General features: G+C 42.9%; 1 protein-coding gene across 2 annotated transcripts in view; it reads right to left on the bottom strand.

Moving 5' to 3' along the window:
• SCAF11 (SR-related CTD associated factor 11) overlaps positions 1-26502 on the bottom strand; it is a 154930-nt gene extending 128428 nt beyond the window's left edge. For both annotated transcript variants that reach the window (XM_077265394.1, XM_077265395.1), the window contains exons 1-4: positions 26345-26502; positions 19975-20042; positions 19175-19329; positions 7347-7424 (exon numbers count right to left, since the gene is read on the bottom strand). In XM_077265394.1, the coding sequence (XP_077121509.1) occupies positions 7347-7424; positions 19175-19329; positions 19975-20035 (294 nt within the window). In that variant the 5' untranslated portion in view covers positions 20036-20042; positions 26345-26502. The remainder of the gene's footprint in view (positions 1-7346; positions 7425-19174; positions 19330-19974; positions 20043-26344) is intronic.
• Positions 26503-26937: the final 435 nt, after the last annotated feature.

The raw sequence follows: 26937 nt of genomic DNA, 5'->3' as shown, positions 1-26937 counted from the left end.
CCCCAATATTTGTTGCCCAGTTTGTTGTGAGTACGCTGATACCCCATATGTGGGGGTAAACCACTGTTTGGGCACACGTCAGGGCTCGGAAGGGAAGTAGTGACATTTGAAATGCAGACTTTGATGGAATGGTCTGCGGGCGTCACATTGCATTTGGAGAGCCCCTGATGTGCCTAAACAGTAGAAACACCCCACAAGTGACCCCATTTTGGAAACTAGACCCCCGAAGGAACTTATCTAGATGTGTGGTGAGCACTTTCAACCCCCAAGTGCTTCACAGAAGTTTATAACGCAGAGCCGTGAAAATAAAAAATAATTGTTCTTTCCTCAAAAATTATGTTTTAGCAAGTAATTTTTTATTTTTGCAAGGGTAACAGGAGAAATTGGACCCCAACAGTTGTTGCCCAGTTTGTCCTGAGTACGCTGGTACCCCAAATGTGGGGGTAAACCACTGTTTGGGCGCACCATTTGACTTTTTGAACGCAAGATTGGCTGGAATCAATGGTGGCGCCATGTTGCGTTTGGAGACCCCTGATGTGCCTAAACAGTGGAAACCCCTCAATTCTAACTTCAACACTAACCCCAACACACCCCTAATCCTAATCCCAACTGTAGCCATAACCCTAATCACAACCCTAACCCCAACACACCCCTAACCGCAACACACCCGTAACCCTAATCCCAACCCTAATCCTAACCCTAATCCCAACCGTAACCCTAATCCCAACCCTAACCACAACTGTAACCCCAACACACCCCTAACCCTTTCCGTAACCCTAACCACAAGCCTAATCTTAACCCTATTTCAAACCCTAGCCCTAATTCCAACCCTAACTCTAATTCCAACCCTAACCCTAAGGCTATGTGCCCACGTTGCGGATTCGTGTGAGATTTTTCCGCACGATTTTTGAAAAATCTGCAGGTAAAAGGCACTGCGTTTTACCTGCGGATTTACAGCAGATTTCCAGTGTTTTTTTGTGCGGATTTCACCTGCGGATTCCTATTGAGGAACAGGTGTAAAACGCTGCGGAATCCGCACAAAGAATTGACATGCTGCGGAAAATACAATGCAGCGTTTCTGCACGGAATTTTCCGCACCATGGGCACAGCGGATTTGGTTTTCCTTAGGTGCACATGGTACTGTAAACCTGATGGAAAACTGCTTCGAATTCGCAGCGGCCAATCCGCTGCGGATCCGCAGCCAAATCCGCACTGTGTGCACATGCCATAACCCTAACCCTACCCCTAACCCTAACCCTACCCGTAACCCTAACCCTACCCCTAACCCTAACCCTACCCCTAACCCTAACCCTACCCCTACCCCTAACCCTAACCCTACCCCTAACCCTAACCCTACCCCTAACCCTAACCCTACCCCTAGTTCTAACCCTAACCCTAGTGGAAAACGAAAAAAAAAAAAAAAAAAATTCTTTATTTTATTATTGTCCCTATGGGGGTGATAAAGGGGGGGGGTTATTTATTATTTTTTTTATTTTGATCGCTGTGATAGAACCTACCACAGCGATCAAAATGTACCTGTAAGGAATCTGCCGGCTGGCAGATTCGGCGGGCGCACTGAGCATGCGCCCGCCATTTTGGAAGATGGCGGCGCCCAGCGAGGAGACGTACGGACACCGGGAGGATCGGTAAGTATGAAGGGGTGGTGGGGGGGTGGATCGGAGCACAGGGGGGGTAATCGGAGCACAGGGGGGGTGAATACAAACAAGGAGGGAGCGGACAGGAGGACGGGGGAGCCGGCAGGCGGACGGAGGGGACCGGACCCCATAACGGAGGACTGGGGGGGCGATCGGTGGGTGTGGGGGGGGGGGTTACTTGAGTATTTCCAGCCATGGCCGATGATATTGCAGCATCGGCCATGGCTGGATTGTAATATTTCACCAGTTTTTTAGGTGAAATATTACAAATCGCTCTGATTGGCTGTTGAAAGTGAAACTGCCAATCAGAGCGATCGTAGCCACGGGGGGGTGAAGCCACCCCCCCTGGGCTGAAGTACCACTCCCCCTCTCCCTGCAGATCGGGTAAAATAGGAGTTAACCCCTTCACTCGATCTGCAGGGACGCGATCATTCCATGACGCCGCATAGGCGTCATGGGTCGGGAAGGGGTTAACCCTGCCAGTTCATAACAATAAATGTTTGGTACTTTTAGCTGGTGTTCAGCCATGTGCAAATTGGCGTTGAGTGCATTTATGGGGTTGCGTTTTAGCAACAATGACTAAAGAATCATAAAGGGATAACTCCCTGTAACCGCTTATCGGCTTTGGAAATAGCTTCTCAAGAGCTCACGGTTTGAAGAGACGGCTCTAGGTCCAAGACAGGCCTGCTAGTGATTCTGTATTAGGGCATACCTTACATATACCTCAAAATCTTCCCGAGCATTTTACAAGAGATGTGTGTATTCCAAAGTATTATTATAAAATATAAAAGTCCCCTTTGTGGTGGAAAAAAAAATAACAAGTTTTTAAAGAGACATTATAACCCTTGTAATGCAATGAGCCAAAGCACATAAAAATATTCCTGTCCTGAAGGACAAAGTTAGCAATGTTTGAGCGTTCAAAAGCTTTGTTCGCCGGTCATCACAGAAGAGTGGGGTCTTTTATACAGATCTCACTTGGGGAAATGGGGGGGGGCGAGAAAAAAAACCAAAAACTTAAGATGACTAGCCGCACATTATGGCACCCGACACCATAATCCTGGGAGCATCATGTTGCTCACACGGTCTACAGATGGAAATTCCAGGCTCAAAAAGTAATGGAGGCTGGAATGAAGGTCCATCCTCTTCAGCAATGAGTCACAATTTTCTCTTAGACAAAATACTAGCTGGAAATTGATCTAGAGAACGCGTGAGCAACGCCATGAAAAGACCTTCATGGGCCATTACGCCAGACCTACTCTCAGGATTATGTTGTTTGGTGGCATAATAGACAGTAGCTGAACCTCTCTAATCTTCATTGTATCTACTCTGACAGCTCTGTGTTTCATTTATCTGGTTGAGGGACCAGTGGTACGACCACTTGTTTAACCCCTACATGACATTAGGAGTACATGTATGCACTGTGGTGGGGAGGGGGGGTTACCATAAACCGTTGTACATGTACGACATGACAATCACGTAGATATCCGCACCGTAAGAAAGCAGACTTCCTGCGGCAAAGCCCATGATCTGTGCTAGCGCCTATCACGGGCATTTAACCCCTCTGATGCCAGTGCCAATAGTGACAGCGACATCGAGCGGCATAAGCGAGGGAGGCAGCTCCCTCTCTGATCGGCACAACACGATTGTCATCTGTAAGTTCCTGCTCAGAGCAATCACTGACAAGCCTCCTCCCAGTGTGCAATGCAAGGTAAAAAAAAAAATTATATATTTTATCACAAAATAAAAATAATGAAAAAATTATTAATCCAATAAATACATTTATGCAAAAAAAACAAAAAAACAAACAAGCAAATAAAGTACACATTCTTAGTATCATTTAGCCACTTCTGGAACGACCTGTCAAAACTATCCCACTAGTTACCTTAATGACAAAAAACTATGCTTTCTCATAAAACACAATCAAAAAGTTGAATGTACATAAAAATGTTATCAATGAAAAGTTAACACAGTCGCGCAAAAAACAAGCTGTCATACAGCTCCATCAGCGGAAAAATAAAGAAGCCATAGCTCTCAAAATAGAGATGCAAAAACAATTCATTTTTCTATAAAAGTAGTTTTTATAGTGTAAAATAGCAAAAAAAAGATACAAAATGCGATATCACTGTAATATTGTCACAAAGAATAAAAGTTGAATCTTGCAAAATTAAGATTTTTGGGAGGCAGAATTAACAAAAAACAGCAATTTAGGATTTTATTTTTTTTACAAAACAAACACGTTTTTAGTGTGCGATAGCAGCCAAACATAAAAAACAAAACCCAGCATAAATCTGGTATGTCTGTAATGCACCAACCCGAAGAAGAATGTTGTCTAATTACTTATACTGCATAAGAAATGTCATGAATAATAGATAAAACTAATTCTTCACCTGCTGTTGATTTCTTCATTCTGCCTGAAAGATCACAGTAAGGTTTAGCTCACATTTATCCTGCACTCTACGCTGAGCGCTTACATCGGGGTCACCGTATAAATCTCTGAAATACGTGATTCAGACGAAACCCCCAGCAGAAGATTCATTATAATGAGGCAGATGGAGACACTGTGGACGCCGTCTGGCTTATGATCCGGCGCTGTCCCTCTTTTTGAAAATGTAAATGGAAACCCTGATGCAAGTGCTCAACGTAAAGCACTGGATAAATGTGATCCAATATGTTATGTAAAATGTTCCCAATAAAAGCTTCAACTCAATAAAAAAAAAAAGTCAACAATCACATCTGCTATCAGTCAATGCCCCAGAAAAAAATTCCAGGGAATTCTGCTCCCCCAATCCAAATCCCCCAGTGTGTGTAAACCACATTTTGCATCCAAGTTTGGCTTTTCTATAGCACAGAGAGTCCTCTTAATTTATGGGGTCCATGTCTCCAAATGCACAAGCGGAGACTACAATGAATGGGAACTACAATAGCAGATTTGCAATTTTCACTCAACAGTATTCAATGCTGTTTGTCTCTGGCAAACACCCAAGGAGTCAAAATAGTCATTGCACCTGTAGATACACTCCCAGAGGGTGTAATTTCCAAAATGAGGTCACATGAGGAGGAATTTTGCTCTTTTGGCACTTAGGGGCTCTGTATATTGATTCAGCAAACTATTGTACAATAATTTGCCCTCCAACAGTCAAATAGCACCACTTCCTCTCCAAGTTGCGCCGTGTGGCTAAGCAGTACGTTATAGCCACATATGGGGTATTGCCAAGTTCAGCAAAAATTATGTGACATTTTGTTGCCCGTTTTACCTATTTCTCCATGTAAAAATGAAAAATCTGGGGCTAAAACAAAATTTTTGTGTTAAAAGCTAATTATTTTTTCACCACCTCATGGTATAAAATTCTGTGACACACGTGGTGTTAATATGATCACTGTACCCTTAGATGAATTCATTCTCGGGTGTAGTTTGTAAGATAAAATTACTTGAGGGTGTTGCTACTGTTCTCGCACCTCTGGTTCTATCACTGTGACATGGCACCGTCAAACCATTCCAACTAGATGTGCACTAAAATATGGCGCTCCTTCATTTCTGAGTTTTGCACTGTGCCTCAAAAATAGCTTTCGACCACATGAGGTATTGACGTACTCAGGAGAAATTGCTTAACGTTTTGTGGCCTATTTTCTCCTATTAGGCTATGTGCACACGTAAGAAAAGAGGTGCAGAATTTTCTGCACATAATCCGCATCTCCTGGCAGAATCCGCAGCTGCGGATTTGCGGCAGTTTTTATGCGGATTTAGTGCGGTTTTTGTGCGGAACTGATGCGGATTCTCTGCAGTTTTTCCCAATGCGGATTTCTATTATGGAGGGGGGCAGAAACGCTGCAGATCCGCACAAAAGAAGTGACATGCCCTTCTTTGAAATCCGCAGCAATTCCGCACTGATTTTTCTGCACCATGTGCACAGCTTTTTTTTTTTTCCCATAGACTAACATTATACTGTACATCACAATGCGGATCTGCAGCGTTTCTATGCGAGAAAAAATGCTGCAGATCCGCACTAAATCTGCATAGTGTGCACACAGCCTTATAAGTTTTGAAAATGACAAACTTAGAGCCAATGTAACATTTTAGTGGAAAAAAGGCAATTTTGCATTGACTCAGACCAATGTAATAGGCGATTCACAGAATTGTGAGGGTGAAGAATGCTCAGTACACTGCTAGATAAATTCCTCAAGAGGTGCAGTTTCTAAAATGGGGGCACTTATTGTTTTTTTTGCTGTTTTGGCATGTCAGGGGCTCTTCAAATGTGACAGGGCATTCACAATCTGTTTCAGCCAAAATTGTGCCCCTTCCCTTATGAGCCCTGCAGTGTGCCAAAACAGTGGTTTCCCATAACATATGGGTATCTTGTACTCAGGAGTAATTGCAAACAAATTGTATGGTCCATTTTCTCCTGTTACCCTTATGAAAAATTTTGGGGAAAAAAAAGGTTTTTCATTTTCACGGTTCAACATTATAAAATTCTGTGAAGTACCTGGGGGCACGAGGTACTCACCGCATCTCTAGAAAAGTTCCTTGAGGAGTGTAGTTTCCAAAACGGGGGGCTTTCAACTGTTTAGGAACATCAGGAGCTCTGCAAATGCGACATGGCGTCCGCCATCTATTCTAGTCTATTTTACCCTCAAGTAGTCAAATGGCGCTCCTTCTCTTTTGAGCACTGCCATGCACCCAAACAGAAGTTTCCCACCACAAGTGGGGTATCTACTTACTCTGGAGAAATTTCAGAAATTGCAAAGTTAATTTTCTCTTGTTACCCTTATAAAAATGCAAACATTGTGGCTAAATCAACATTTTTGTAGGAAAAATGCTCATCTTTTTTCATTCCACATTGTTGAATTCCTGTGAAGCACCTAAAGTGTTAATAACAGTCTTGAATTTTTGGCACTTTGATAGCTGCAGTTTTTAAAAAGGTGTCACTTTTGGGTATTTTCTGTCATATAAGCCCCCTCAAAGTAACTGCAAATGTGATGTAGTCCGAAAAAAGTTTGGTAAATTTTACTGAAAAAAGTAGAAATTGCTGATAAACTTTTAAACATTATAACTTTCTAACAAAAAATTATATATATTGCAAAAATGATGCTGATGTAAAGTAGATATGTGGGAAATGTTCGTTATAAAATATTTTATACAACATGACTAACTAGTTTAATGAACTAAAAATTGAAAGTTTGAAAATTGCATCAAAGATATGATATTTTCACAAATAAACGCAAAAGAAATTTCAATCTAAATTTACCATTAACAAAGTACAATGTGTCACAAAAAAACAACCACTATCTTAGAATTACTGGGATTTGTTGCAGTATTACAGAGTTATTACCACATAAAGCAAAACTCGTCAGAATTGTAAAATTTGTGCTGGTCAGAAAGGTGAAAACAGGTTTCGGGGCAAAGGTGTTAATGTGTCTCCGGAACAGTTTCCTACAAGGCAACATTAGACCACTTTGTGCTTGTGCTACAGTGAGCAGCTTGTGCGGCCTAAATGTGCTACCACAGCGCTCATACTCAAAACTGAACAACATCTAGATGGATTGAAGAGTGTTTCTATTTGTACATTGTTTGTATACCATTAGCATATCTATTAATTTTGTGATTTCCATAATTCCTCGACTTTTCCTTCTTGGTGTGGCAATTTCAAGGAGCTTATATTCACATAACACTCAAAAGAAATAGAAACACCCTACCTTTGTCAGTGATCCAACTGGGTCTGTTTTATAAATAGCTTGAAATGGTTTACGGTCAACAGGACAAGAAGATGATGTCTGAAAAATAGACAAGGCAAAATGTAATTTTCAGAGAAGAAAACAATGGGTGGCTAGCAAACCTTTAACCCCTTACAGACATCGGGCATAATAGTACGCCAATGTCGATATCTCTCCCTCTGATGTGGGCTCCGGCAGTGAGCCCACATCTTTGCCAGGACATGTCAGCTGTTCACAGCTGACATGTGCCAGCAATAGCCGAGGGTGGAATCGCGATCCATCCGCTGCTATTCACCAGTAAATGCTGCTGTCAAACTCCGACAGTGGCATTTAACTCACGCTTCCGGCAATCGCGCTGGAAATACGCACACCGGTGACCCACGTCTCGTGATTGTGGGTCACCGATGTGTTGGCATGACAACCGGAGGTCTCCTGGAGACCTCTATGATTGTCAGTGCCGGCTTGCTGTGAGCGCCACCCAGTGGTGGGCGCTCATAGCAAGTGTGTAATTCTGCTATATAGAGGCGATCTGATCATCGCCTATATGTAGCAGAGATGATCAGGCTATGGCAGCTTCTAGTCTCATATGGAGACTATCGAAGCATGTCAAAAGTAAAAAAAAAAAAAAAAAGTTTTTAAAAATATTAAATAAAATAACATTTAAAGCACCCCTCTTTCGCCCCATTCAAAATAAAACAAAAAAAAAAAAAATCAAACATACACGTATTTGGTATCGCTGCGATCAGAATCGCACGATCTATCAATAAAAAATGAATTAACCTGATCGCTAAACGGCGTAGCGAAAAAAAAAAAAAAAAGTAAAAACGCCAGAATTACATTTTTTTTTGTCGCCGTGACATTGCATTAAAATACAATAACAGGCGATCAAAAGATCGTATCTGCACCAAAATAGTATCATTAAAAACATCAGCTCAACATGCAAAAAATAAGCCCGGAAAATGGCGCAATTTTTATTTCTTATTTTAGATGTTTGGAATTTTTTTTCACCACTTAGATATACTTAGATATACAAGAACCTTGACATGTTTGGTGTCTATGAACTCGTAATGACCTGGAGAATCATAATGGCAGGTCAGTTTTAGCATTTAGTGCACCTAGTAAAAAAGCCAAACAAAAAACAAGTGTGGGATTGCAAAAAAAAAAAAAAATTTCAACGCACTTAGAATTTTTTTTCCCGTTTTCTAGTACACAACATGGTAAAACCAATGGTGTTGTTCAAAAGTAGTAATATTATTATTATTATGAATTTTATTTCAATAGCGCCAACATACTCTGCAGCACTTTACATTTTAGAGGGGACTTGTACATACAATAGACATTACAGCATAACAATGAGCACATAGATCAACAGATATCAAAAGGAATGAGGGCCCTGCTCGCAAGCTTACAGTCTATGAGGAAATGAGGGAAAAACGAAAGGTGGTTGGTAACAATTGCTTAGTTGTTCAGATCAGCCATAATGTAGGATATCGGGTGTTCATGTAATGCTGCATGATCCGGTTATCAGCCGAAGTATGTAACAGTACAGACACAGAGTGCTATTAACTGCATAAAGCATATGAGAACACGATACGAGGAACCTGGTTATGGAAAAAAATTTGAATGGGCAACACAGAGATAGTTAGATTAATGTGTTGATGCGCTAGGCCAGTCTGAACAAATGCGTTTTTAGGGCACGCTTAAAAGTGTGGGTATTGGGGATTAATCGAATTAACCTGGGTAGTGCATTCCAAAGAATGTACGCAGCACGTGAAAAGTCTTGGAGATGGGAGTGGGAGCTTCTGATTATTGAGGATGTTAACGTCAGGTCATTGGCAGAATGGAGGGCACGGGTAGGGTGGTAGGCTGAGACCAGGGAGGAGATGTAGGGTGGTGCTGATCCGTGAAGCGCTTTGTGGATGAGGGTAATAAGTTTGTACTGGATTCTGGAGAGGATGGGTAACCAGTGTAATGACTGGCACAAGGTAGAGGCATTGGTGTAACGATTGGTGAGGAATAGGATCCTGGCAGCAGCATTCAAGACAGATTGGAGAGGGGAGATCGATGAGTAGAGAGTTACAAGAGTCCAGATGAGATGGATAAGAGAAACAGTAAGGCTATGTGCACACGTTGCGGACTTTCCTGTGGAATTTTCTGTGCAGATTCCGCATCTCTTGGCAGAAAACGCAGGTCACAATCTGTGTTTTTTATGTGGATTTTGTGCGTTTTTGTTGCGGATTTACTGTGTGGATTTCATGCGTTTTTACCCCTGCGGATTTCTATTATGGAATGGGAGCAGAAACGCTGCAGATCCGCACAAAGTAGTGACATGCTCCTTCTTTTAATCCGCTGTGTTTTCCGTGCGGAATTTTCCGCACCATTAGCACAGCATTTTTTTTTCCATTGATTTACATTGTACTGTAAATCACTTGCGGATCTGCAGCGTTTCTGAGCGGAAAAAACCGCTGCGGATCCGCAGGAAATCCACAACGTGTGCACGTACCCTAAGAGTTTTTGCAGAGTCGAATGTAAGAAAGGGTCGAACTGTAGAAATGTTTTTTGAGGTGCAGATGACAAGAGCGAGCCAGCGATCGGATGTGGGGGGGTGAATGAAAGCTCTGTACAACTCGTCCCGCTAAAAACAAGCCCTCACACAGCCATATTGACGGAAAAATAAAAAAAAAGTTATGGCTCTGAGAAGGGAGCAAAACATGAAAAGGCAAAACCAAAAAAACTCCAGAGGTTAAGGGTTAAAGACCAAGTAAACTTTCTTATTGTATTTCTTTTTTTATTTTATTTAGCAGGCACTTGAATTACCTTGCAATTCAGTGGGAGTAGGGGTCCTGAGACATGCAGTGATCACGCACTAGGCCTCAAAGAGTGGACACCCCAGCAGGCACAAGCACACAGCTCCTGTTTGACTGCACACAGACCCAAGTGCCTATGCTTTGTATTAAATCCGTACTCTGGACTGTATACATGCATTCTCAGAGGAATAGTGAGCAATCAGTGGGGGTCTGGACCTCTGCTGATCAGCAGGCAATTCAAGTGTTTGCTAAACATGAAAAATCAATAAAGTTTAATTACTCTTAATAAAACACTAAGGCTATGTGCACATGTTGCGTTTCATTATTTTTAATGGCATTCCGCATTGTTGCTGCGTTTTTTTCTGAAAAAAAAAAAAACACATCGTGGAAAAAAACGCAGCATGTTCATTAATTTTGCGGAACTTCAGCGATTTTGCCACTATATAATTGTATTGGGACACTCCGAAAAAAAAAACCGCAAGAAAAACGCGGAAAAAAAACCGCGAGCGGATTTCCTGCGAAAGGAGTCCGGTTTTGCTCAGGAAAATTCTGCAAACATTCTGCAACGTGGGCACACAGCCTTAAACTTTTTTTTTTTTTACAAAAACAACTATCACAAAAGGTACAGGGGAGTTAACACATTAATGTAGAATCTACGTAACATGTATTCTGAAAAGAGGTAATGACATCCACACATGATTGACTAATACACAATTCTCTTTGGTACAACTACTAACTACATTTAAGGGTTATTCCCAATATACTAATATTTCTCAATTATGAAGCATTTTTTATATAAGCATGCCAATACAAATCATTTTAGAAACTAGGTCATTTTTTGGAATTTTACTGTGATGCCCACAGCTCTATTTAACATCCTTTGCCATTGACACTGTCCTCTTTTAGTTAAAATGGCAATGACGAGCATACACCATTCCTTTCCCCTTATATCCGTAGGCTGCTGCTATTGTGTTTGTGAAATAACCTATACACGAGTATAGAGCAGCAAGCTTCAGCACTAGTCACCTCTGACTGCCATGTCAGCACTCAAATCAGCTATACAGAGGAGCTCCAAATCCAAAGTGTGGGGCATTAACGGTTTGGTCTCTTCCATGCTACTCTGGGTTTATTATGGATCTCTTAAAAATAATGTAAACAATATTATAGTCCTGCTACATATTCAGTATAAATGCTGTATACAGCTGCTTTTAAGATTTTTTTTTTTTCACCAATCAACTACGAACCGGCTTGCACTCGACCGCTATGTGCCTCAGCATGGAGCTTGATGATCTCCATGAACCACCAATGATATGTTCAGTTCTAAGAACACTAACCAATAGTAGGTCATATTTATAAATATTCATTAATAATTTCAAATAGTAGGTTCCATTCATTATATTTAACAGCTTAATTGACACCTCATCCTTATAAATACAAATTGACTGTGTTCCAGCCTTCTCTTCCTGTTTACTTGGGGAGACTGAAACATCATGAGGTATAGCGAATGTTAAAAAAAATTATATATAGCAGCTAATGGATCAGTAAAGCCACGGTTTTTCATTTTGATTTTTGGAGTGCTGCCTGTCTCTATCTTGTTTTCTACTTTGGAGGTTTGGACATCACCTTTATAGGTTTTATTGCACCCGTTTTTTTTTTTTTTTGGCAGTGGTGCCAAATTTTTTTATATATACAGTACAGACCAATAGTTTGGACACACCTTCTCATTTAAAGATAGATATATATATATATATATATATATATATATATATATATATATATATATATATATATATATATATATATATATATATATATATATATATATATATATATATATACATATACACACACATACATACATACTAGATGGTGGCCCGATTCTAACACATCGGGTATTCTAGAATATGTATGTATGTATGTATGTATGTATGTATGTATGTATGTGTATAGCAGCCACATAGTATATAGCACAGGCTACGTAGTATATAGGAGTCATGTAGTATATAGCAGACAAATACTACGTGGCCTGTGCTATATACATACATACATATTGTAGAATACCCGATGCGTTAATACAGGCCACGCAGTATATAACACAGGCCACGCAGTATATAGCACAGCCCCCGCAGTATATCACACAGCCCACGTACTATATAACACTGCCCATGTAGTATATAGCACAGCTCCCGCAGTATATCACACAGCCCCCGCAGTATATCACACAGCCAAGGCAGTATATAACACTGCCCATGTAGTATATAGCACAGCCCCCGCAGTATATCACACAGCCCACGTAGTATTTAGCAGTGTGGGCACCATATCCCTGTTAAAAAAAAAAAAATTAAAATAAAATAGTGATATGCTCACCCGTCGGGATCCACCGAAGCTCTGGCGATTCGCGCGCGGCAGCCGCCATCTTCCGTTTCCAGGATGCATTGCGAAATTATCCAGAAGACTTAGCCGTCTCGCGAGACCGCCAAGTCTTCTGGGTAATTTCACAATGCATCTCTGGGAACGGAAGATGGTGGCAGGCGCGAGTACATCGTTGGATGACGGAGGGTGAGAATAGCAGGTTTTTTGTTTTTTTATTATTTTTAACATTACATATTTTTACTATTGATGCTGCTTAGGCAGCATCAATAGTAAAAGTTAGGAACACACAGGGTTAATAGCAGCAGTAACGGAGTGAATTACCCGCGGCATAATGCGGTCCGTTACCGCTGGCATTAACCCTGTGTGAGCGGTGACCGGAGGGGAGTATGCGGGCGCCGGGCACTGACTGCAGGGGAGTAGGGAGGGACTAATCGGACTGTGCCCGTCGCTGATTGGACACAGCAGCCATGACAGGCAGCTGGCGAGACCAATCAGCGACACGGGATTTCCGTGACAGAAGTTGCAGACAGAAAGACGGAAGCACCGCTTAGGCAAAATATAAATATATATATATATATATATATTTTTTTTTTTTTTTTTTAGATTATATATATGTTTTAGATTATATATATTATAGTGACCCCTGTTAAAGGTATTGTGAATGGCCGGTATGTGTGTCGCAGAGGAAGACACTCTGCACTGTCAGCCTGAAGTAAGGATGTTCTGGGACCTGTAGTCCTACAAGTAAATTGTGTTGTTTAACTAGGAAGGCTGGCAGGGCTAGTTCTGAGAGATGGGTCAAACTAGCCACACACACTCCCATCTAGGGGAGTGGTTCCAACCATATAATGTGACTGAGGACTGGTCACATGGTCTCGGAGTTTGGACCTGAATGGTCTGTGCTGGAAGGTCCTGAAAAGCCTGTGTGTTAAGAGTGTCGTCTCCCTGAAGAGCACGTGGTGGGGCTTTGGACCTGGCACATGCCAGTGTGTTGAACAGTCTGATAACCGTGTTATACTGACCGGGGTCAGTGAGAACGTCTGTGGGATATCTCTGAGGAAGAGAAGTATCCGAGAACCTGTGCGGCACCAACAGGTAACGGAAAGGGATCCGTGTTATACTAACCGGGGTCAGAGAGAAAGAAAGACACTGTTTACTCCACTGTATGGGACACCTCTGAGGATAAGAGGCATCCGGGAACCTGTGAAGGTCGCCAACAGGTAACGGACAGGGGTCCGTGTGTCATGCTGACCAGGGTCAGTGAGGGACTGTGGTAAAGCTGAATATGTACAGACGGTGTTCAGGCTGTTGATGATTACCAAGTTCCTAAGGATGTGGTTTATAGTATTGTGAAATAAACCTAAGAGACTGTGTTTTGTAAGAAAACCGTGCCTGAGTGCGTTAATCCCGTGCCAAGCGAGTGTCCCCTAAGACTCGTAGGCGTATATATATCTACTGTATAATTGTCTAAGGGTCACTTCCCTGTCCTTCTGTCTTTCTGTCTGTCACGGATATTCATTGGTCGCGGCCTCTGTCTGTCATGGAAATCCAAGTCGCTGATTGGTCGTGGCAATGGTCGTGGGCGTTTTGCCACGAACAATCAGTGACGGCCATAGTCTGGCAGCGAAATGGCCGCCGCTTTACTGCCCTGCAGTCAGCGCTGAGCGCTCACACAGGGTTAATGCCAGCGTTAACGGACCGCGGTGTTACGCACTCCGTTAATGCAGCTATTAACCCTGTGTGACCAACTTTTTACTATTGATGCTGTGAATGCAGTATCAATAGTAAAAAGATCTAATGTTACAAATAATAATAATAATTTTTTAAAAAAACAGTTATTCTCACCATCCGACGTCGCGGCTGTCCTCGGCAGTGCAAGCGGCAGGTTCCGGTGGCAAGGATGCTATGCGAGAAGGACCTGCCATGACCTCATGGTCATGTGACCGCGACGTCATCACAGGTCCTGCGCTCATACCAACCCTGGGACCGAAAGCTGCCGCGTGCACCGCACACAGGCGCCAGGACTTCAAGGGGCCTTCGGAAGGTGAGTATATGTTTATTTTTTATTTTAAGTCTTTTTTAACCACGCATATAGTGCCCACATTGCTATATACTACGTGGGCTGTGTTACATACTGCGTGGGCTCTGTTATATACTACATCTCTGTGCTATATACTATGTAGCTGTGAAATACACTACGTGCCTGTGTTATATACTACGTCTACGTGCCTGTGCAATATACTACGTGGCTATGCTATATACTACGTCGCTGTCCAATATACTACATAGCTGTGCAATACACTACGTAGCTGTGCAATACACTACGTGCCTGTGTTATATACTACGTGGCTGAGCAATATACTACGTGCCTGTGCAATATACTACGTGGCTCTACAATATACTACGTGGCTCTGCTATATGCTACGTGGCTGACCAATATACTACATACCTGTGCAATACACTACGTGGCTATGTTACATACTACGTAGCTATGTTATATACTACGTAGGTTGTGTTATATACTACGTCACTGTGCAATATAGTACGTAGCCTGTGCTATATACTACCTACATATTCCAGAATACCCGATACGTTAGAATCGGGCCACCATCTAGTGTATATGTACATATATGTATGTATATATAGCGGGCCACCATCTAGTGTATATGTACATATATGTATGTATATATAGCGGGCCACCATCTAGTGTATATGTGTATATATTATATATATACACATATACACACACACACACACACACATTCACACACACATTCACACACACAGTACAGACCAAAAGTTTGGACATACCTTCTCATTTAAAGATTTTTCTGTATTTTCATGACTATGAAAATTGTACATTCACACTGAAGGCATCAAAACTATGAATTAACACATGTGGAATTATATACTGAGCAAAAAAGCGTGAAACAACTGAAAATATGTCTTATATTCTAGGTTCTTCAAAGTAGCCATCTTCTGCTTTGATGACTGCTTTGCACACTCTTGGCATTCTCTTGATGAGCTTCAAGAGGTAGTCACCGGGAATGGTCTTCCAACAATCTTGGATGAGTTCCCAGAGATGCTTAGCACTTGTTGGCCCTTTTGCCTTCACTTTGCGATCCAGCTCACCCCAAAACCATCTTGATTGGGTTCAGGTCTGGTGACTGTGGAGGCCAGGTCATCTGGCGTAGCACCCCATCACTTCCTTCGTCATCAAAAAGCCCTTACACAGCCTGGAGGTGTGTTTGGGGTCATTGTCCTGTTGAAAAATAAATGATGGTCCAACTAAACGCAAACCGGATGGAATAGCATGCCGCTGCAAGATGCTGTGGTAGCCATGCTGGTTCAGTATGCCTTCAATTTTCAATAAATCCCCAACAGTGTCACCAGCAAAGCACCCCCACAACATCAAACCACCTTCTCCATGCTTCGTGGTGGGAACCAGGCATGTAGAGTCAATCCGTTCACCTTTTCTGCGTTGAACAAAGACACGGTAGTTGGAAACAAAGATCTCAAATTTGGACTCATCAGACCAAAGCACAGATTTCCACTGGTCTAATGTCCATTCCTTGTGTTCTTTAGCCCAAACAAGTCTCTTCTGCTTGTTGCCTGTCCTTAGCAGTGGTTTCCTAGCAGCTATTTTACCATGAAGGCCTGCTGCATAAAGTCTCCTCTTAACAGTTGTAGAGATGTGTCTGCTGCTGGAACTCTGTGTGGCATTGACCTGGTCTCTAATCTGAGCTGCTGTTGACCAGCGATTTCTGAGGCTGGTGACTCGGATAAACTTATCCTCAGAAGCAGAGGTGACTCTTGGTCTTCCTTTCCTGGGGCGGTCCTCATGTGAGCCAGTTTCTTTGTAGCGCTTGATGGTTTTGCCACTGCACTTGGGGACACTTTCAAACTTTTCCCAATTTTTCGGACTGACTGACCTTCATTTCTTAAAGTAAAGATGGCCACTCGTTTTTCTTTACTTAGAATTTGTATTATGGCAAGAAAAAAAGCAGCTAACAGTCTATTCAGTAGGACTATCAGCTGTGCATCCACCAGACTTCTGCACAACACAACTGATGGTCCCAACCCCATTTATAAGGCAAGAAATCCCACTTATTAAACCTGACAGGGCACACCTGTGAAGTGAAAACCATTTCCGGTAGCTACCTCTTGAAGCTCATCAAGAGAATGCCAAGAGTGTGCAAAGCAGTCATCAAAGCAAAAGGTGGCTACTTTGAAGAGCCTAGAATATAAGACATAACAAAAAAGTGTGAAACAACTGAAATTAAATATATAATTCCACATGTGTTAATTCATAGTTTTGATGCCCCACACTTCCATATCAAGTGATCCAAATATGAATTTTTTTCTACCTGACGTCTTTAGATTTTTTTTTTTACTTTTTGTTTTTATGAAGTACAACTTTAGTTAATTACAAATTAAAAGTTTTGAATTTTTTTCTTCATCAGTTAATTTTTTACAGATTTCTAAAGTTTTAAAAAAGCGCAAATTTTGGCCTGGTATGGCTTTACATTTTTTATCATATCTAGGGCTAGAATTAAGATAAAGAGTTGGGAGAGGCATCATTTTTCTCAGAACGGTACCGGCTTTCATTTGATATGTCACAAGACTATTTTTTTTATATTTCTTTATATTTTGTTTTGGAGAAATCAAATTAAAAATTTTGATGCGCAATTCTGAAAAAAACATGTTTTAAAATTGTAAAAACATGCATGTGTGTTACTTGTGTCCTTGTTTATATTTGTACAAGGATTCAACTTGGGATCTATCAAATTTGTATTTTTTTTTTAAGCCTTGAATCATCTGATTTTATGTTTGTGTGAGTTTCTTCCTTTTTTCTTTTCAAATTACAACTTATTGCATTATTGCATTCAACATTTATATGTAACAATAAAGAAACACAAAAAACAACTACTGAAGTGCCAGAATAAATACATCTTAGGGTACTGTCACACAGTGGCACTTTGGTCGCTACAACGGTACGATCCGTGACGTTCCAGCGATATAGTTACAATATCGCTGTGTCTGACACGCTACTGCGATCAGGGACCCCGCTGAGAATTGTACGTCGTAGCAGATCGTTTGAAACTTTATTTCGTCGTCAAGTGTCCCGCTGTGGTGGCATGATTGCATCGTGTGACATAGGTGTGCACGATATTCCCAATGTCCCGTATGACTTCTACATCGCAACTACGTCATGAAATTATCGCTCCAGCGCCGTGCATTGCAAAGTGTGACCGCAGTCTACGACGCTGGAGCGATAATCAAGCGACGCTGCAACGTCACGGATCGTGCCGTCGGAGCGATCAAAGTGCCACTGTGTGACAGTACCCTTAATCATCAACTTGCTCAGCATTTTCAACCTGAATTCATTGAACAAACCAAAAGATAAAAGGTGATAACATCCTCAAGTGTGGTTTTCTAAATACAGTCTCATCCTAATTATATGTTAAAAACAAGATTATAAGAACCAATATTTTTACGACTTATTTATACATGGAACACTTTTTTTCTATTATATCACTAAACATGTCATTTATGAAGTGTTTAAGAAGAATAGTACAGTAGTTAAATCCTCGTTCTATAAACGTCCCATATAATGCTCCATGCAGTTCATTATGGCCCCATAGATGCCCCATATAATGCTCCATGCAGTTCATTATGGCCCTATAGATGCCCCATATAATACTCCATATAACATTGTGCCACATGTACTACTACTGCTGTACTAAAAAAAAAGAAAAAAATGACATACTCCCCTCTCGTCGCTGCTCCTCAGCGTCCCGTCTCTCCGCACTGACTGTTCAGGCAGAGGGCGGGGCACACACTAATACGTCATCGCGCCCTCTGACCTGAACAGTCAGTGCAGAGGACGCGGAAGACGGAGCGTCGGTGGAACACGGAAAGGTGAATTTGAAATACTCACCTGCTCCTGGCGCGGTCCCTGCATGTCCCACGGTCTCCGGGCGTGGCAGCTTCTTCCTGTAGTGAGCGGTCACATGGTACCGCTCATTACAGTAATGAATATGCGGCTCAACCCCTATGGAAGTGGAGTCCATATTCATTACTTTAATGAGCGGTACCAGTGACCGCTGAACAGGGGAAGAAGCTGCCGTGCCCGAAGACCGTGGGACACGCAGGAACCGCGTCAGGAGCGCAGGGAGCAGGTGAGAATTTGACAGTCGTCGCTCCCCCTCACCCGCCGACCATGACTCGAGCATAAGCCGAGAGGGGCACTTTCAGCCCATTTTTGGGGGCTGAAAATCTCGGCTTATACTCGAATATATTATATATATATTATATATTATATATTATATATATATATATATTTACATAGTCACCCATCACAGGAGAGCAGAGAGGTGCACTGCAGCACTGAGGAGCAGCGGTGTGCTGCTGGGAGATGTAGTTTCAGCAGATAAGAGAATAGCCCATTCAGCTCTGTGATACTGGAAGCACAGAGGGGTGGAAGATAAAAAGAAGGCACAAGAAATGTTATGTTGGCCTTGATCTGAATACTAGCAATAGTTATGCAGAAACATTGCAATTGTGGGAATAACAGTTAAAAAAAAATCAGAGCTGTGGAATTTACAATATTGTGGCTTAACAACTTACTTCAGACCACTTAAGAATACAGGAAACACAAAATGCATGACAACAATCTTCTGGAAAGCCAACTTCTAAGGAGAGATAGTTAAGACATATGGGGCACCTCTCAGATGTATTTGATGTTTCAGCATTGGCACAACTACCATCCTTATTTTCTTCACCTGAAAAATGTAATAAAAACAGCAATATTCATATTTAAGACACTTTACCCAAAATGATGAGAATGTCAATATCACACAAGAGTCTGAAAAGCTGAGCTTAAATAACAAGTGCAATGCCATATTTACAGCTATTACATACAAATTTATGAAGACTCAGATTTTTGCTCTAAGGCCGGGGTCAAACTTGCGAGTACAATGCACATCACTACCTGGCACTGCCGCCAGCACTCGGGACCGGAGTGTGTGGCTGCATGTATTTCTATGCAGCCGCACGCTCCGGTCCGAACCGCCGGTGGCAGTGCCGGGTATTGATGCGCGAGTTTCTCGCATTGCACTCGTAAGTGTGACCCCGGCCTAAAGGCAGGATTCAAAAGGGCCTTCATAATCAATGGGGCTTCGCTGCTTCGGTTTGCATAACAAATGAAACTGATCGTTTATTCAGTTAGTCTTTTCCTAAAGCGGAATAAAACAAACTATCCAAAGGCACATAAGAACAGAGCCTCACAAATTACTGTATATTACGTGCAAAACCATTTGTTGAAAGTTTATTCCATTTACTACAGCTATAAGATATATAGATCACAATATTTATACAGTAGGGCAATGTTTAATCCAATACACACTAAGGCAATAGAGAACGCTCACCATCCTTTTCTTCAGGTTGCTCATTTCTGGTAGTAGGTGAGCATAAACTATTGTTCTCCATCTTAACCCTAAAATTAAAAAAAATAGTATTAGTGGGAACATACAAACAGTACTGTACAACAGTTTTAGGCAGAGGGTTGAAAAACAAAAAAAATGTTAATTTGCAAGAGTGAATGAATGAAAATTTAAAGAAAATCAATATTTGGTGTGACCACCCTCTGCCTTCAAGACTGCACCAATGCATCTAAATACCAGGACTACTACTTGTTCTTCTTGAAGGGGAAGATAACGTATTTTTCGGACTATAAGACGCACTGGACCATGAGATGGGAGTCCGTCTTATTGTCCGAATTTAATGCATCTTACCTGAGGGCCGACGTTGGAACAGCGGGGGTCACAGAAGGCATGGTTCCTCCGCCTCCAGCGGCCCACGGCTTCAGGAAGATGGCCGCAGGGAAACCGGTGATGCCCTCGGCTCTGCTTGCCGTGGACACCGGGCCGCGGTGTCGCCACTTTCCTGCCACCGGCATCCTGAGGAAAGGACCCTGCTCAGGTGCACTTCCCGCACTGCCCACCGCCGCAGCATCACCACACCACTGCCGGAACCTCCCCGGTAAGCCTGCATTTGCACTATAAGACGTACCCCCATTTTCCTCCCAAATTGTTTTGGGGAAAAGTGCGTCTAAGGCTATGTGCCCACGTTGCAGAAATGTCCGCAGCATTTCCGCAACTCCCTGCTGCAGGTAAAACGCATGCGGAATTCGCATGTGTTTTCCCGCAAAACACAAGCATTTTGCAAGCGTTTTTAGCTCAGGTGATTAGCGCAATGCATCCCTGGGAATGGAAGCCGCCGCGTGCACCGCTGAGAGGCGGGAGGACTACGGAGGCCATCAGATGGTAAGTATATCCCTATTTTTTATTTTAATTCTTTTTTTTACAGAAATATGGATCCCAGGGCCTGAAGGAGAGTGTCCTCTCCTCCAGATCCTGGGTACCATCCGCACATGAAGCGCTCACTTTACGCATGGTGGGCATGCTGCTGATTTTACTGCTATGCGTTTCCGAAGTGGGAAAACTCGCAGCATGGGCACAGCAACTGCAGAATCCCATAGGATGGCATGGGAATGCGGTTTTTAAGCGTTTTCGCTGCGGCAAAAAACACAGCAGAAACACATAAAAAACGCAACGTGGGCACACAGCCTTATAGACCGAAAAATATGGTAGTTCTTAAAGCGAATCTGTATCTTACTGGGCTGCTTGCTAGTTTGATAAAAATCACTGGTTTAACAGGAGATCACCAGATGAATAGTCAAACAATGGAACGTGCAGAGTTATACAGAACTCAGCATTCAGAAAACAGGTAGATTGGTCTTTAACCCCCTTCTCAACATTATCTATTATACTTACTGTATATATACACACACACCCATAGGTCATGGCGATAGCCTGTGCGCAGGGTGCTGTGCGATCGCTGCCAGGTGTCAGCTGGTTCTGATCACTGACACTAGCTCTCTGTGCCAGGAGCGTCACCCGCACCGCTCCCGGTACTTTAACCCCCTAAATACGGCGATTGCTGCATTTAGAGGAGCAGGCAGAGGGAAGACAGCCTCTCTTCCCTTGGATCGGTCCCGATCGTTGCCATGGTGATTCTCGACATTTGGGTCACCAGGCACTAGCAAGTTAGATTATGTGTAGTATATGATCTAACTAACTTGTCACTGCAGCACGGACAGCTTATAAAGGTATAGCAATGCTCCTATATTGCTATAGCTTATAACTGCAGATAGTGAGTGAAAGTCCCATAGTGTAAAAGCGCCAAAACATAAAAAAAACCATATTAATGAGGTATCACTGCCCAAAAGAAATCCAGCGAATTCCGTGCTCCCAAATACAAATGCCCCCCCTCCCTTCTGAGCCCCACAGTGTGTCTAAACCGCAGTTAGCGACCATACGTTTGGCATTTCTGTAGCAATGCTCTATAACAGCAGTTTACAATTTTCACTCAGTAACATCCACTTCTGCCTGTTTCTGGAAAACATCCAGAGTCAGAATCGTCACGACACCTGTAGATAAATTCCCAAAGGGGTATAACTTCCAAAATGGCTCGGGTAATGTAACACCCTCAAACTACTCCAGCAAAATGCCAATATAGCGCCTCTTCCCTTCTGAGCTTTGCACTCTGCCTCAAAAGTAGTTTTCAACCACATGAGGTATCGGCATGCTCAGGAGAAATTGCACAACAAATTTTGGGGTCCGTTTTCTCCTGCTATCCTTGTAAAATAAAAAAAAAGACTTCTATTTTAGCCCCAATTTTTTTTATTTTCATTGCTCAACTTTGTAAACTTCTGTGAAGCAGCTGCGGGTTCAAGGTGTTCATCACACATCTAGATTACATTCCTTGAGGGGTCTAGCTTCCAATATGGTGTCACTTGTGGAAGGGGGGGGTGTTCCACTGTTTAGGCACATGAGGGACTCTCCAGACGCGACATGGCATCTGATCTCAATTCCGGACAATTCATTACTCCTTTTCTGAGCTCCGCCGTGAGCCTACACAGTGGTTTATCCCCACATATGGGGTATCTGCGCACTCAGGAGAAATTGCACAACAAAATGTATGGTGCTATTTTTCTTGTTACCCTTGTGAAAATGAAAATTTTCTGGCTGAAAAATTTTTTTTCTTGGCTATGTGCACACGATGTGGAATTACTGTGGATCCGCAGCGGATTTTTCCGCGCAGAAACGCTGCAGTTCCGCACAATGATTTACAGTAGAATGTAAATCAATAGAGAGAAAAAAAAGCTGTGCTAATGGTGCGGAAAAATCCACATGAAAGCCGCTGTGGAACAAAAGAAGTAGCATGCTGCTACTTTTGTGCGAAACTGCAGCGTTTTTGACCCCTTCCGTAATAGAAATCCACAGGGGTAAAAAACGCAGAAAATCCGAATCAAAAACGCACAAAATCCGCACCTGCGTTTTCTGCCAGGAGATGCGGATTTTGTGCAGAAAATTCTGCACCCCAATCCGCAACGTGTGCACATAGCCTTTTAATTATTTTCACGGCTCAATGTTTGAAGCTTCTGTGAAGCACCTGGGGGTTTCAAGGTGCTCAATACAGATCTAGAAAAGTTCCATAATGGGTCTAGTATCCAAAATAAGGTCACTTTGGAAGTTTCCACTGTTTAGGCACATCAGGGGCTCTTTAACCCCTTTCTGCCATCGGACAGAATAGTACGTCCGACGTCAGAACCCCTGCTTTGATGCAGGCTCCGGTGGTGCGACCGCATCAAAGCCCGGACAGGTCAGCTGTTTTGAACAGCTGACATGTGCCCACAATAACGTGGGTGGAATCGCCATCCACCTGCGCCTATTAACTAGTTAAATGCCGCTGTCAAACTCTGACAGCGGCATTTAACAAGGGCTTCAGGCCGTCTGGAAATGCGCGAACCGGTCACCCCCGTCACGTGATCGGTGCATCAGCATGACAACCAGAGATCTCCTGAAGACCTCTATGGTTGTTGATGCCAGATTGTTATGAGCCACCCTGTGGTCCGCGCTCATAGTAATGCTGTAATCCTACTACATAGGGACGATCTGAGCATCGCTCCTATGTAGCAGAGGCGATCGGGCTATGCCACCTTCTAGTCTCCCATGGAGTCTATTGCAGCATGCCAAAATTTTAAAAAAAGTGTTTTTAAAAATATGATAAAAATAAAATATAAAAGTTTAAATCACCCCCCTTTCGCCCCATTCAAAATAAAAAAAAATAAAAAAAAATCAAACCTACACATATTTGTTATCGCTGTGCTCAGAATCGTTCGATCAATAAATAAGAATAGACTAACCTGATCACTAGAGGGCGTAGCGAGAAAAAAAGTCAAAACGCCAGAATTACCTTTTTTGGTTGCTGCGACATTGCATTAAAATGCAATAACGGGCGATTAAAAGATCGTATCTGCACCAATATGGTATCAGTAACCCCCCTGTGCTTTTTTTTCAGTTTTCCGCTTTCGTTTTTCGCTCCACTCCTTCCTAGAGCCATAACTTTTTATTTTTCCATCAATATGGCCATGTGAGGGCTTATTTTTTGTGGGAGGAGTTGTACTTTTGAACGACAGCATTGGTTTTACCATGTTGTGTACTAGAAAATGGGAAAGAATCCCACATTTGTTATTGTTTGGCTTTTTGCTAGGTTCACTAAATGCTAAAACTGACCTGATATTATGATTCTCCAGGTCATTACGAGTTCACAGACACCAAACATGTCTAGGTTATTTTTTCTCTCAGTGGCGAAAAATTTTTCCAAACTTTGCTAAAAAAAATAAAATAAATAAAAAATTGCGCAATTTCCTGAGACCCGTAGCGTCTCCATTTTTTGGGATCTCGGGTCAGGTGAGTGCTTATTTTTTGTGAGCCGAGCTGACGTTTTTAATGGTACCATTCTGATACAGATACATTCTTTTGGTCGCCCGTTATAGCATTTTAATGCAATGTCACAGCGATCAAAAAAACGTAATTCTGGAGTTTGGAATTTTTTTCTCGCTACGCCGTTTAGCGATCAGGTTCATTCTTTTTTTTTATTGATAAAATCAGGCGATTCTTAACGTGGCGATACCAAATATGTGTATGTTTAAATTTTTTTATTGTTTTATTTTGAAAAGGGCGAAAGGGGGGGTTGATTTGAACTTTTGTATTTTTTTTTTTTTTACTTTTGCCTTGCTTCAATAAATAGCCTCCATGGGAGGCTAGAAGCTGGCACAACTCGATCGGCTCAGCTACATAGGAGCGATGCTCAGATCGGTCCTATGTAGCAGAATTACAGCACAGCTATGAGCGCTGACCACAGGGTGGCACTCACAGCAATCTGGAATCAACAACCATAGAAGTCTTCAGGAGACCTCTCGTTGTTATGCCAATGCACCGATGACCCTTGATCACGTGACGGACTCACCGATGCGCGCATTTTCGGCCAGAAGCGATGGCTAAATGCCGCTGTCAGCGTTTGAAAGCAGCATTTAACTAGTCAATTGCGGGGGGTGAATTGTGATACCACCCGTCGCTATTGCGGGCACATGTCAGCTGTACAACACAGCTGACATGTCCTGGTTTTGATGCAGGATCACCCGGAGAAAGAAAGATCAGCCATCGGACGTACTATTCCGTCCGATGGCAGAAAGGGGTTAAACATATCTGCTCAGCATGCAAAAAAGAATAAGCCCTCACCCAACCCCAGGTAACGAAAAATGGAGATGCTACGGGTATTGGAAAATTGCACAATTTTTTTTTTTTTTTAAGCAAAGTTTGGAATTTTTCTCATTACTTAGATAACAAAGAACCTTGACATGTTAGGTGTCTATGAACTCGTAATGACCTGGAGAATCATAATGGCAGGTCAGTTGTAGCATATAGGGAACCAAGCAAAAAAGCCAAACAAAAAACAAGTGTGGGATTGCACTTTTTTGCAATTTCACTGCACTTTAAATTTTTTCCCCATCTTTGAGTACACAACATGGTAAAACCAATGGTGTCGTTCAAAAGTACAACTCGCCCCGCAAAAAATAAGCCCTCACATGGCCATAATGACGGAAAAATAAAAAAAAGTTATGGCTGTGGGAAGGAGGGGAGCAAAAAACGAAAATGCAAAAAACAAAAAACCTCCAGGGGTTAAGGGGTAAAAAGCAACATGTCGTCCGCTAATTATTCCAGCAAATTTTACATTCAAAAAGGCAAATGGCGCTCCTTCCCTTCTGAGCTCAGCCGTGCGCACAAACTGTAGTTCCCCCCCCCCCCCACATGTGGGGTATCAGCGTGCTCAGGAGAAATTGCACAACATTTTGGGGTCTGTTTTCTCCTGTTACCCTTGTTAAAATAAAAAAAGTGTGTCTAAAGTCAAATTTGTGAGAAAAAACCAGGGTGCACCACTGACTGCACTAAGATATAGAGCACAATCAGAGTCTGGGTGCTACAAATGCATGGAAAAGGGAGACGTGGAAAAAGGAGAGCAGAACCAATGCAAACGGACTGTGCACACTGGGAATACATAGACTTTATTGTTATTAAAGCACATAAACATCGACAATGACAGCGCCGCCATCTCCGAATACGCCAACATAAGCAAGGCCATAAGAAGTCATCAACATGGGAACCACCAAGCACAACCAGCACCCAAGGGCCCACTGGGCCAGAGGCTACCGAGGGGGGTGCACCCCTGCCAGGATGACGGCCCTTACAGCGAGAGCACCCTGGCTGGGCAGAGCGTGAGGAGCCGGGGGCGTGGGAGAGCCCCACGCGGGGCAGCTCCGTCAGGGGACAGCGCGGAAACGTGCCAACGTCTAGAAATAAGGCGACGAATAACGAAGTAGCCACCAATTACCAGTGTGAAGAGTCTGCCCATCAGGCCTGCACAGGAGGAGGGAAGCCAGCAGCGGCCGGAAGCGGAGGAACTGTCCTGCGCACGCGCGCTGATGGACTAGATCAGGCCCAATGGCGTCACCAAACGAGGCACGCATGCGTGGAGAGCACAGGCCGTCCAGGGATGGCAGCGACTAGAACGGAGTTGATTTTTTTGAGGTAATGATGTCACCGGAAGGGGCGGGGCCTCCCTCAGTCCAGTGAAGGTTGCGTCTAGATAGGAGGCGGTGATATTAGAGGGTCTCACTCACTATAGGTAGCATGAGCACTGCGATGTAGACGGCTCAGTGCTGAGGTGACTACGTCGGAGCTGCAGGAGCGAGGACCTCAGAGAATCCCTCCGCTGCACTCAGCTCAGCACCGGGGCGTCTACTGCGGAGTTGGTTCCTGGAGCTCCTCATGCAGACTCCATTCTAGCCCCCTCTGCTGGCTTCTTAATGCTTTTTTTATGGAATCGCTGCAGGTTATAATGGCGCAGACACCACAGGTCAGACAGGAAGATGTTAATGGCGCAGACACCACAGGTCAGACAGGAAGATGTTAATGGCGCAGACA

Source organism: Ranitomeya variabilis, chromosome 5, assembly GCF_051348905.1.
Source record: "Ranitomeya variabilis isolate aRanVar5 chromosome 5, aRanVar5.hap1, whole genome shotgun sequence".
NCBI classification, from domain to species: domain Eukaryota; kingdom Metazoa; phylum Chordata; class Amphibia; order Anura; family Dendrobatidae; genus Ranitomeya; species Ranitomeya variabilis.
Note: the sequence above shows the minus strand (reverse complement) of the source record. Positions and strands in the feature narration are given on the sequence as shown.